Here is a 12,984-nt window from a genome sequence, read left to right as displayed (position 1 = left end):
ATCTACAAGTGCTTCATGGTAGTTTGATGCTAACCTTGGATTTGTTCCAATCATATCTTGATGATGGCTCTGTGGCAGTCCTTGGCCGGTAACCGGCAGAGGTTGCACCCGCTGATCTCAAGCTCCGCTTCCCTGGTGCACTACTTGCTCGACTGGTAATTGGTTGGAAAAGGATGCATACTTTAAATTACATTTCAAATCACTAATCCAAAGAAAACAAAACAAAACTTGTATCTTGGAAAAATTTGTGCCATTTATCAATCCACTTTTTCCCCATTTTCTGCAGTTTCAAGTGAACGGCTTTGTCAGTGATCTAAGAAGAATTTCAGGGACAAAAAGACTGCTTAGTTAAAACGACCAAAAGACAAAATGTATGTGCTCAGAATACACAGAGTTGTTAACCCTTATTTATGACTTTCTGATTGAGGCAAACCTAAGTTGAAGACATTGACTGATGGCAATGGAAATTTGCCCTTTTAAATATTATTGTTTGACATCTTTAGAATGATTGGCAACATGTAAATGAGTACCCCTGCATCAAAGTTGCAAGAACGCAGTACCTAACACGTTTTCCCGTGACATTTCACAAATCTGTAAAAAGTCTACATTCCCTTAAAAAAATACTTGAGCTCACAAAGAAAGTGAAGATATGCTACACTGTTTTAGTAAACCTCAAGACCAAGTCCTTTTGGGGTCACATTTGTGGTTAGCTCTGTGCAACGTGCAGTAGTTTTCACCATGACTCCAGTGAAAATACCCAATGGTACATGTACATGACCAATGTGAGCACTCCGGCCGGTGTCTTGTGCTGGGAGAGGTTAGGTTTTTATTGTCATATGAAAAATTCGCACCAAGTTTAAAGAGGACCAAAACACAAACGAACAAAGGATGTATCCCTGTCATTAGTGGTTACTCTTTTGCCCTCACTATTAAGTGCCTATGCTTATTGCATGGGAAAGTGTTACATTGCATGGAATAATATTTTAATAGGAAACACAATTGTGTCTTCTTGGTGAAAAAAATGTGAAATTGCTTGTGCATATGTGCTGTTATTTATGTCAACTTGTGCTAATTATCAAAAGTGCTAAACCCACGGCGTGGTGTTCAGATGTGAAAGGAAATCAATGAACTCTCTCACTGTGGAACTGTTGCCTGTACCTTTCGTCATTTTGATTATTCAATCTTTCCATGAAATGGAATGTGCATGTGGACTATAATTTGAATAGGAAATGGTGAATCCAACCTAATACAATGGTGCAAGTGGTCAACCTGTAACAATTACCTGGGAATTTGGTAATAAGTCAGGTTTCCAAAGCCGTCATCTCTCCATCTAGTGTCATTGTTATAAAGATTTAATGGACAAATGAATGACCCTATCAGGGAGAAATGTACATTTCAAGGGCCAAAGCTTGATCATTATAAACCATTTTTAACAGTTAGAGGGCAGAGTTTTGAGAGACTCAAAGCCTGGGGAAATACATTCTGCCTGCTCCCCCCTTCCCCAAGCTGTACCATAACCAGTTTTTCATTTAAAACTTGGCATGCCTGTAAAAATTGCTATTTATGCGTCCCTCTCTGGAAGGTTCAATTCAGCCTGACAAAGGGTGTGGTTGTTACGGTAATTTCACAACTACGGTATGGCTGATTTTCATGAAAACTGACTGAAAGACATCAGCAGAAACATTTTTCAAGACTTGGCAGAGCAAACCCCCACTCATTGAGGCACCTGCCAAAGTGACTACCCGTTCAAAGACCCAGACATTCTTCATATTCACGTTCATCCGTGCCAAACAAAAGAGCCCTTGACAAACACGCTAATAAGCATGCAGCACACAATATGCACGGTATTAAAAGTAAGGTTATGTTATAATTAATGTATGACTGCTCATTTCTAAGGTTTGCTACAATTGATTGGATAATCACTCCAAATGTAAATGACAAGGAAGCAAATTATGCTTGTTCTACCAACTTTGCGAAAAACCTAAAAAAAGCATTTCACGGCACATAGACATTCCAGTGATTGCCACCGTGGTGCTTTTCTACTGTTAAACATTCCTTTGAGTAAACCCTGGTTTAACTGGAAGAAGTTGAAACTCATCCAGCAATACTGCAACATTACTAACTTGTATCTCTGTTGGTCTGGTACCACTCTGCCTTGCCTACTTATTGCATGGGGGATGTAGGCTCCTGACTCGGGCCTGTCTTTCCTTCTGAAGTGCACGGTGTATTGTGAAGTCTCTGGTAAGAGGATGATCGGGTCGCCTCGCTTGTTGCGAGGTGTGAAGTCGGTGGAGCTGTGAAAATCGAAATTCAACATCTTCAGATGCCATTTTTGCACATCAGATGACATATAACATGGCAGAACTCTGTCTGTTTGATAAGGCAGTGAATGAACATTCTTTATAACAAATTTTGAATAACTGCGCAGGAACGAGTTTGAATGTTTGGTTCATACAAAAAAGCTCGTGAACTTTTCCTGCAACCTCTTCAATGGCGCAAAGCACAAAGAGACCTCAATACTATGATGTGCACTGCACTACATCAAAGTGGCACTGTCTACTCCCCAACTTCAGAACATGACCTCAAACAAGTGGGTCACATTCAAAGACTAAAGGGTTGCTCAAACTCTGCACAAAAGTCAATTGGAATGGGAATTTGACAGGAAGAAGCAGTTCTATCAAAATATGATTAACTTCTGTGAAGTTTGTAAGACGGATACCTGCAGCGATGTCAGTAATTTGTATTCATTTACATTCAGAGGTATGTGGCCAAGTGGCAAGGACTTTGCAACTCCTGAAAATAGGGTCAAGGGTTCGAATCCAGCTGCAGGTTATAGGATGTGACCTTCAGCAAGTCACTCAACTCCCACTTGCCTCTCACAACCCAGGGGTACAAAATGGCTACCTGTGAGGGTAAAGCTAGCTGCCCTGTTTGCTTAGCCATTTGCACCTGAAATGGTAGAATTGAGCAGTAAAATCCCCAGGGTACTGAGATGGCTTTTAGGATTATTTATGGGCCCCGCGAGCAGGGGTAATAATCAAGTAGCCCCTTGGGTACCAGTCATGTCAGATGTAAGTGCTTCATAGAGGCCATTATCTTCCCTTTTGCATGGAGTATGCACCAGTATGAAGATCATGCTTGACCTCTACGCCTTCCTACTGGGAAAAAAATGAAGACTGTGTACCTGCATGTGGACTGCCTGCTGCTGTTGGGCGGGGCAAACAAGACCTTGGAGGACTCCTGGAAGGAGGGGCCAGACTGAGAGGAGGTGGCATCAGGTGGAGTGAGTGGGGGAGGTTGTCTGTCAGGGGTGGGAGGTGAGGCGGCCGCTGCTTGCTTGGCGGAGTGTGGGTGGGGATGGACGGGGCTTATCTTGAGCATTGGCTGCCGGTAGCCGTGGCGAGGTTCGGGGGTCAGCTGTAAAGGTCAAAGGAGGTCAAGTGGGTGTGAAAGATGGGACGCAAAGGTGTGCATTCACTTTTGCTGAACATATTTCCTCTTAAGTTAAAAGTGTGTCTTCTCACTTCCAAAACTGTCACCCTCAGTTTTTGTCATCCTCATTTGATGTGAATTTTGTTGGTGCAGATATCGTCAATAAATTTCTGAATGATTAGAAAGAAATCATGCACTAGTCAGGTCATAATTCAACTTGTGGCCAAGGAATCATTACACAGGAATATAACACTTCATTTGACAAGCTTTTGACTCATAACGTTTAAATAACTTGATTATTACTCTCTTAACATGTATGCATTGAATTATGACCAATCATGTTTTCTTTAAATAGTTGTCCATAGAACTGAAAGTAACAATACCTCCTTACCTTTTCTTTTTGCAAAGCCAGCTGATCACCAACCTGGTCAGCCAAGTCAACGACTGACTCAAACTTAACCGTCTTCTCTTTGTGAGTACCAGCCACCATACTAAATATGAAACAAAGGGCAAAAATACACGTAAGTAATATTGCATTGAAACAACCATACCTGCATCTTTGGGACAAAGAAAGTGAAATAAATGAGGATCACAGTAAAATCCTCGGTCCAACGGACTATAAAAGCCCATGAATGCCAACTGTGAATGTCTTTATATTGACACGAAGAGGGGCACTATCTACCACAACCCCTTCAGCTGTATTATTGGCTTCAACAGCCCTCAGTTTATTTTTTATCAACAATCCACAGGGTGTCCTCAGGATTTTGCCTAACAGGGGACCGATGACACTCTTGCTGTGCCCAGAAAGAGCATGTGAACCCAAGGATACCATTTGCTAGTTGTTGCAGGAACTCCCCATGAACAAGTGGTATTCCAAGCCACAATCACTGATTTGGGTAGAGCCTTCCTTCTAGGGGCAGCTGGCCAAGTGGTTAAGGTTTGTGACTCCAGACCAGAGGGTCAGGGGTTGGAAGACAGCTGCTAGCCATACGGGCAAGCCACGTAACCCCTGCTTGCCTCTCTCCACCCAGGAGTACAAATGGGTACCGGGATTAGCTAGGGAGCATCCCGTGATGGAATCCTATCCAATACAGGTTATGCATATTGATGTCACACACTCAAAGAGCTCTCATTGAGGTCAAAACGGTGGCAGCTTATAAGCTACACGTAGTAGCTCCACGTTCCGTGTACACGCTGGAAACAGGTGCTTGACATGGAGCAACCGACAAATGAGCTGCCATATTTTGACCTCAGTGAGGGCGTTCTTTGAGTGTGTGACGTTGTATGCGTAACCTCTACGGGGGAATGCATGTACACATATTCTCAGTCATTTCGTACCAAGGAAACAGGAGATAAACAACAGTCCGTTGGCTCAGAATAGACTTGTTTTTTTCTTCTTCTTCTTTGCACATACCCGTTTCTCAACTGTGGAGCCACTTCATCTGCGATGTACCCTCTCACCACAGCTGACTGCCGGTTGGTGTTGGGGTCGGTGTACTTCCCTGATCGGGAGGAAGGGCGAGGCAGGGGACTGTGCCTCTCGGTCAGCTCGTAGAATTGCTCAAGAGACGGGGAGGTGATGGCATCAACAGGATGAGGAATCTCTGCCAAGATGAGGTGAGAATGAAAAGTTCCTGGGATGTACAAACTGCAACACCGGTGGCAGTATATACAACATATGCATATGGACTGGCAATTAGGTCACTAGTGAACATCTCCGTGCATTAAAGGGACTGTGAGTGACCAGAGGAGGGTCCAATTTAGGACTCTCTTCTGGTCAGTCACAGCCACCCTCCTCCTGATGTGACCGATGGTCTACCATGATTGAGAATCAGCAAGCGGCATGTCATAATAATTGTTTTGCCATACATCTGACTTAAGGAATTTATTCAAAGAAACAAGCTCTTAATTTCAGAAGAGGATAAGCCTACTGTCAAACTGTATAATTAACCTAAAAGACGTAAAAGATATGGTCTGCAAATTCACTGCTCCCTCACTTTCTTTAACCCCTTCACGGCGGGATTATTTTGACCGTGACTGCTGAGCTGTGGTATGCCCTGAATGGAGGGCTTTGTCCAGCAGCAGACCCCACTGAACCAGCAGCTGCATGGTGAATAATCCTCGCACAATGGTGCGGTAGTAGCAGTCTTCAGTAGCAAAGGGGTTAATTGCGTAAATTTTAATGTGAAACTAGTGCGGGTACCAGTGAGAACGCGTAATTTGGTTTAAGCAAACAGGAACGAGTCTGTTATACAAGCGCAATCACTGATCAAATTCCCTGGTAGCCTACACACAAAACGTATCATGGGTACCATGCAAAATTGACTGAAGGAGCAGAAATGTTCTCTCTCAAACTTCCTGAGGCTCTTCTGTCTTGCACGCATCACGTGCATGCCTGCTACTCATCATGTACTGACATAAAAAAAACAAGTACACAACAAATAAACCTGACCGAACACAGCCTTACTCTGTAAATTTGTCCCAGTGTTCTCTGTGTAGCTGGCTATAACGTCCTGCGTGTAGAACTCTGGCATCTCGCCCCCACTGTGGCTGGCGTACCGCGTGTTCGACGGTAACCCGCCGTGGCCATAAAACGACTGCACTGAGGCAACATCCTGGCCGTAGTCCTGCCTCTCCTGAAACGATTTCCATTTTTGCAAATTCTCGGTTTTGATGTCCTCAGCGGTCGCTGGGTTAAACTCCCTTGCACTGTCAGCTGGAGATAATATACACGTACAATGTCATTTACAACAAGACTGGAGTGAATAACAGCAAGTATGAACATGCTTTTGTGGCAATTTTTTGTCCAATCGGCCATCTGCGTGGTATTCAATGATGTGCATGCTCACTGAAATCACTTCTAAACTTTCTTATTGTTTAACACAGTTTTAAAGTTGGAAAAAAAATTCATCACTTTAGCAACCTACTTGGAATGTCTATGTGCATCTGTAGCTTAATGGGTGACTTGCTTCTTTCGTCTGGTGACTGCCCTCCGTCGTACAGCTCCTCATCAAACTGCACCCTGGCAACAGGGTTGACCAGACTGGAGATTGGGTGCTTGTAGTTCAAAATGGCTGCCATGTCTGTAGCAGTCTCCCGGCTCGCAATGGAGGAAAATGATTGGCTCTCCAGGGTTGTGTGTGAGTACTGGATTGAGCGAGGACTGTTTGGGTCTGGCTTCGAGGCTTCGGATTGGCTGTCGTCACCCGGGGAGTGGGTGAGGACTGAGGGAGCATTCTGATTGGACCTGCTTGAGGAGAGATAATCTGCTGAAACGTTGGTCTTCAAGTCTCCACTGACGATGCTTTCTTGATCCTAACGGTAAAGCATATATTTAAAAAGCTATTCAGAAATGTTATTTTGAAGTACAGTTGTGACTTGATACAATAAGTACCTGTGTACCAATATTGAACTGAAAATGATTGATAACTGGTCTTTTTTTTGGCCAGCTTTTCAACAAACAATTTTGTTACGTATTCTAAAGCCGCCTTTATGAAATCAAAGCACAACTGTTCATAAATAACTATTTGCTGAAAAAAATGAAAACATTACATTGGCATCCAAAAATTAACTCTATTAGTCCTCAAACCTTGAATAGGACTGAGGATGATTCCGGTTAATGTGGTGGTAACCACACCTGTATTTGGACAGGGCCTGTATGGAGAGGGTGGTTACACAACCAAATGCAAGTAGGCTTTAATTTAAAAAAACTTACGATTGAATCACTGCAAAGCCCTGTCAGTTATAAACTGTTCTCCCTACGGGCCATGGAGAAAGAGGGCAATTAAGAAGTTTTCAGTTTTAGAGAAAGGAGAAATGCCCAGACAAAAATGCCGGAAAAAAATTCACCGAATTAGATAGAGACTGACAAATTAATCCACATGTTGGCCTGTTAGCATTCGAACCTCGGCCGCAGAGCTGAATGGCAAAAAAAAAACGGTCATACATAGTGTGGACCTCTGCACAAAAGAAGGCCACATAATGCAGGGTACGATGGCGTTGTGTGGACTTGCACATGTTCACACAAGGTTTCCCCCTCTCTGGAAAAAGGGTTTAGAGGCATTCTGGGGTAGGGGTCATCCGTGGTAAAAGGAAGAGGAATAGTCAAGGAAACCTTGTACAAAAAAACAGCCAAAAATCTTTCCTGGTTGAAGAAGAATGAGTATTTTCACTGAGTTTTCTTAAATACACAAAAACAAAGGAATTTCCACAGTAGGTATGTAACGTAAATGCGTGTGCATTCCTGAAGGGCTTACGTAAATCTGAGATTGCCTGAGGAGACCAAGTGCCGAGGAAGGCCTCTGCATCATCTGGATGTCTGGGGAGGTGGGTGACACGTGGCTGTTGATGAACCCGGCAGCAAAGCTTGCGTCATCTTGACGGCTCTCCGGTCTGGAGGAATCTGGACTCTTGGGGAGGTTGTTAGTCACCTACAAGAAGAAAAAGAACAGGAAGGATTCTCTACTCTGCCATGAGAGGATGCCCTGTTATCGTTTGTCAAACTCACATATTCCAAGACAACTTTCTTGGGGATGCTTTTATGCAATAACAGTACAGGATTGGTGCACATTCAGACGAAACTGGTGGTGCGCAGTTAGTGTAATTGAAATGGGTGAAAGAACGCTTATGATGCAGCTTTCGTCATTCAAAAGATGTTAACATAGATACATGTATTTTCACCACTCAAATACTTTCACAAAAATGTTTATTAAAATAATTTACATGTATATCAATTCAACTTTTTCCATCAATCTGACACTGTATTAAATCATTTGCAAAGTTCTTAAAATATAATGATGGGCTGTATTAATTTTTCAAAAGGCCAACTTAAGGGGAATCAAAATTTCCATTGTCAACATTGCATGGCAATTCTACAGTATCTTAAGCACGAAAGAACTGGACCTAAACACCAGCACAAAAGAAAAAAAACTGAGGAGCCATTGTCAATGGTGATTTATATAATGTTGAGAAGCTAGCACTAAAGTGATACACAGGAGTAAACAATGGCAATTGATGTCCTCAAATTCCATCTGGGCCAATATACATGTATCTGCAAACCACAGCAATTGCTAAGCAGACAATATATACTTAGCAAGAATATGGTAGGTTACCAACCAAACAGCCATGCAAAGTACAGTGATTGAACATGGTCCTCTGTTGATTTATGCTTAACACTGAAACCTGCTAAGTGATTTTTTTTGCTCAGCAGCACTATACATTTTGCCTGGCAGTGCAGTATTCTTCACTGTTGACATAGGTCTGAATTTCATTTGGCCGTGGCTTGAAATTATAGACCACCCTTAGCAAGTAGCTGTAACCACTACTACACATTCATGCATAATTTCAAGCTGCAGCCAAAGTATACTGTAATTCAGACAGTCGTATTCTACCTTTGGTCTGTGCAGCCCCGCTGGTGCGGTGACGGGCCTCTGCCCACCCCTCCTCCCATCCTCAGACTCCCCTCCTTCATCCTCTAGCACCTCCTCTTCCTTGTCTCCCGGTTGCTGCCTCCGCCTGGCCTTCCCATCTCCATCAAACGCCACCCGCTTCTGTCGCCTGCGGTCGTGGGGGGTGGAGTAGTACTTGAGGGCGTCGGGAGCAAATTTGAGGACAGGCCGCTTGTAGACTTCCTTGGCGGCTGCCCCCTTGAAGTGCTAGAAACATAAGGAAAGTGATTTATTCCTCATTGATCAAATAAACCACAGTAAGAGGCTGAGGATTCACTTAAAATCAGTGATGTATTTTAGCCAGTCTACAAATTCTAGTAAAAACTGCTGCAGGCTAGTAAAAACTGCTGCAGGCTAGTAAAAACTGCTGCAGGCTAGTAAAAACTGCTGCAGGCTAGTAAAAACTGCTGCAGGCTAGTAAAAACTTGGCCGGTGGGCTAGTAAAGATGAATTAAATGAAAGTTGCAATCATCGTGAACTTTAAGTGTACGTGCTGTTTGTTATTACTTGGAACAGTTTTGAAGCCTCTACCTTTTAAGCTTTAAAGTTGACAGTGTCACTCAACAATAATGGTTGAAAAATTGAAATTGAAAAAATTAAGTCAAAGTTAGGTTTGCTAAAAAAGTCCAGCGAGCAAGTTAAATTCTTGTGAGCTTGTGAAAAATGAGTTAACTTGCCTGGCAGGTGAGTTACAAAAAGCTGAAAGGTCAAGGTCTGATTTAAGTCCTTTTTTAAGTTTGACAAGTATACTTAAGTATCACGCTGAAAGCGTTTAGTGTTTGCAAAAGGACTTGGTATCCTGAAATAGTATTTATAAAAGGACTTGAACTCAAGTCCCAGATATTTTGTGAGTATTGGCACACTGTGAGCAAGTGCTTTCCACAGAGTCTACAAGTACATGTACATGTAGGTAAATTTCCACTCACTCCATAAGTCACAACAGCGGCAGTACTTGGATTTGACTTCAACGCTGCAATTACTTGGTAAGTTTCAGCAATTCCCCCACCCCTAAAAAAACCAACTTTACATTTCACTTCAATACTGACTGATGTAAAATTTGTGCCAACACATTAAACATTTGGGTTTCTGGCATCTCATCACCTTCCAATTAACCGAGACTCAACATGGAAAACAACCAATATACTATTATATATTGCACATACTTACTGTATGTACACATATGGTTGGGCATCTCTTTGGTAAAGTACCAATATGGGGTCTAGGGTTGTATGTTCAAACCCCATTTCAATTTCCAATGGCATGCATGTACAGTTTGATATTGGAGAGAGGTACATGTACACAGACATCAGCTTTGACATCCCTGGCAGATTCATTAGCTTTGGGCAACGGAACTTAAGCTGAGTCTTCCACTACGTACATGCAGACCAGGTCTAAATCTCACTGCAGCTGCCATGTTGACTGGATCTCCAGTCCCTGCGTGTTCCAAAATGCCCAACTCCAAGAATCATCTTTTTTTCTGTCTGACTTTCTTCAGTCTTCAGAGCTACACATAACATGCACCTGACCTTTCAAAGAACCCCAAAGTGGTACCATTACAAGAAAGGATTGTTTATAATTGCCATTTCCAAATACTTATTAAAAAGACACAAACATGTGGGATAGTGCAATATTAAAAAAAAATGTACTTTGCATCAGGGAGATGTCATTTTTCAAAAATAGGTTTTGACGTACCTACAGGTACATGCAGGTTCAGTGTTTGTCAGTTTGTTGGTCTGATCTCTCAAACTCAGATTTATATTTGAACTTTTCCAAGGCTTGGTCCCCCTCTCCAGCTTTTTCCTCGTGCTCCCTAATCAAAATTTCCCACTGAAACTTGACAAGGGAAACATTCCAACATCTGGCCCCCACTCAGACAAAATAGGAAAGAATGCACAATTTTAAAATCCTGTTAAGCTTCATAAACACCTCCAGGTGAACCTGAAGCAACTGCCTATTTACATGCAGTTTCGCATTCTCCTCACTTTCAGTTGCAGAAAATGGAGCAGCACTGAGCCACAGCATCTCAAATCTGGGCAATAAATTCAGGAAAATGAAGCCTGCAGTTGAAGATAAGATTTGGAAAACCTTCCCACTGTCTGTGACTGTTTCCTTATTTGCTATCAGTGGCTGTTTTCGCATTTTTGAAGCAATATGCATTGCCTTTCAAAATTCTGAAACACACAATAATATTGCAATTCAAGCTTATTTTGTACATGTATGTAAATATGGCTACCAATTCTGCAACCTCCAGTTTACATTAGGTGAACCTTGTTATTCAAATTGCTACGAATTAGAAACAAATAATTTTTTCAGTAAATAACTCAGAATAGATGTTTGAAAGCCCATTTGCTAAATTGTTGGATAAGGTAAGTTTTTTTGGGGGGGTATGTATTTTGCTTATGATTTCAATATTTGATCACAATATGAAGGAATTTGCCAATAACTTTGATAAAAAACTTATACAGATCATTCTATAAATTAGGGGTCCAATTTTTTTGTGTCTTTGTCACATCTGACATATGATTTTGTAAGTTCAGAACACATTTTCTGATTTCCAAAAGTGATGAATTAATGCAAATTACATGTACATGTACCTACATGTAACAAACAAGTAGCAATAATTTGAAATCAATTTCAGTGAAATTTCCATGTCAAATAACAAAGGTCAGATGTAACAGGGACACAAAAATGTCACACTTTTGGACCCCATATTTATAGAATGACCCATACATGTACCCCTTAACTGGATGGATACCATGTATCCCTTTTCCCAACCTATTTCTGGCGCAAACAAATGATGCTTAAGATATAAAATATGTCACATTAAAAATTGTAATCACCCACTGCTCTTTCTGTTTAAAATTACACAAATGTGAAATGCTAAATTTCAATTTTGCATGCAGTTCATTACTTCCAGATGACATGTCAAATGTTGCATTCAAATACGGCATATATACATTTCAATGCATTTACTCAAAGTCCAATCTTCATCCAATCTCTCTCAGCAGTAACTATGGAGGCAGAAGAAGAGGGGGGTAGAAGCTCACGATAAAATTGCCTTTCATTCTACGGCACGACATCAAAACACTGCACTCCAGAAAGTAAACACATTTACGGGCGGCGTGCTTTTAATTTCAGATTTCAGCACTCGAAACTGCATCATTCATCATGTAATGTCAACTGAGCTGATATGGGGGAAAAACAATTTTGGGACCGGCCAAACTGGTGGGACTTTGGCCCCCATTAATACACTGATGCCGGGCTAGCGGAATGTTGTCAATAATTCAGTGTCAACACCAACTAAAAGCTCCTGCCTCTGCCTGTTCCCGTAAATCAACAATTTTCTAGCTCAGGAAAATTGCACACAGCATGATATCCCACTTGGACAATACTACACAGGTGTGGCAACACTAATCAAAACATTTAGGGTTTACATGTGCTGGTGAAATTTTCAAAAAAAGTGTCAAACTGATTGTAGGAATGCCAACACAGCAAATCCTGAGACTTGTCAAGACCATTACTTTGACTCCCTCCTCCGCCCCCTTTTGGCAAGTAACAGCAACTTCCACATGTGCCTGGGATCAGTCAGGTATTTGAGTGCTGTAGCACTGTGTGCTTAACAGCCCCATGAAATTGGGTCCTGGTCACATGCATGCTTTGGAGTCAGGGCCCAATTTTCATTGGTCGGCTATAGAACAAAGACACGAAGCATGCTTAGCAAGAATGCTTACCAGCCAAAAATCTGGTTCTGTATACTACTTGCCACTGGCACTCTATTACTTTTTGCTTAGCAAAGAAAGTTGTTGGACAAGTGTTCCTCATAGGGGCCCCATAATATACCTCTTTCCAAACTTACACATGTACCCTATTTTGATTGCATGACCCTGAAAATGTAAAATTGGAAATGAAGAACTCTTGTAATTTGAATGACATGCAAAAAGGTTCAAAAGGCTTGAAAAGCTTTACTCCTGCAACAAGTACTCTATCAAATTTTCTTCATTTCATTTTAGAAACAAAACTCTAAACTCTCTTGCTTCTTTTTTTCAACCTACATGTAACAATTAGCTGCCATGTACATGTATGTGTAATAGAAAACAGATTTTTT

At 41.8% G+C, this 12,984-nt stretch overlaps 1 protein-coding gene across 2 annotated transcripts in view; it reads right to left on the bottom strand.

The window, feature by feature from the left end:
• Window positions 1–12,984, bottom strand: part of LOC110975954 (uncharacterized) — a 39,831-nt gene that overhangs the window by 18,438 nt on the left and 8,409 nt on the right. The window contains exons 4-13 of one of the 2 annotated variants that reach the window (XM_087133350.1): window positions 8,823–9,086; window positions 7,689–7,862; window positions 6,360–6,747; window positions 5,900–6,148; window positions 4,847–5,036; window positions 3,824–3,923; window positions 3,185–3,417; window positions 2,124–2,294; window positions 1,283–1,330; window positions 35–152 (exon numbers count right to left, since the gene is read on the bottom strand). In XM_087133350.1, the coding sequence (XP_086989476.1) occupies window positions 35–152; window positions 1,283–1,330; window positions 2,124–2,294; window positions 3,185–3,417; window positions 3,824–3,923; window positions 4,847–5,036; window positions 5,900–6,148; window positions 6,360–6,747; window positions 7,689–7,862; window positions 8,823–9,086 (1,935 nt within the window). The remainder of the gene's footprint in view (window positions 1–34; window positions 153–1,282; window positions 1,331–2,123; window positions 2,295–3,184; window positions 3,418–3,823; window positions 3,924–4,846; window positions 5,037–5,899; window positions 6,149–6,359; window positions 6,748–7,688; window positions 7,863–8,822; window positions 9,087–12,984) is intronic. The other variant, XM_087133351.1, reaches the window with a different exon arrangement.

This window comes from Acanthaster planci, linkage group LG02 (genome assembly GCF_054643075.1).
Source record: "Acanthaster planci isolate LZ-2023a linkage group LG02, COTS_SCS, whole genome shotgun sequence".
NCBI classification, from domain to species: Eukaryota; Metazoa; Echinodermata; class Asteroidea; order Valvatida; family Acanthasteridae; genus Acanthaster; species Acanthaster planci.
Note: the sequence above shows the minus strand (reverse complement) of the source record. Positions and strands in the feature narration are given on the sequence as shown.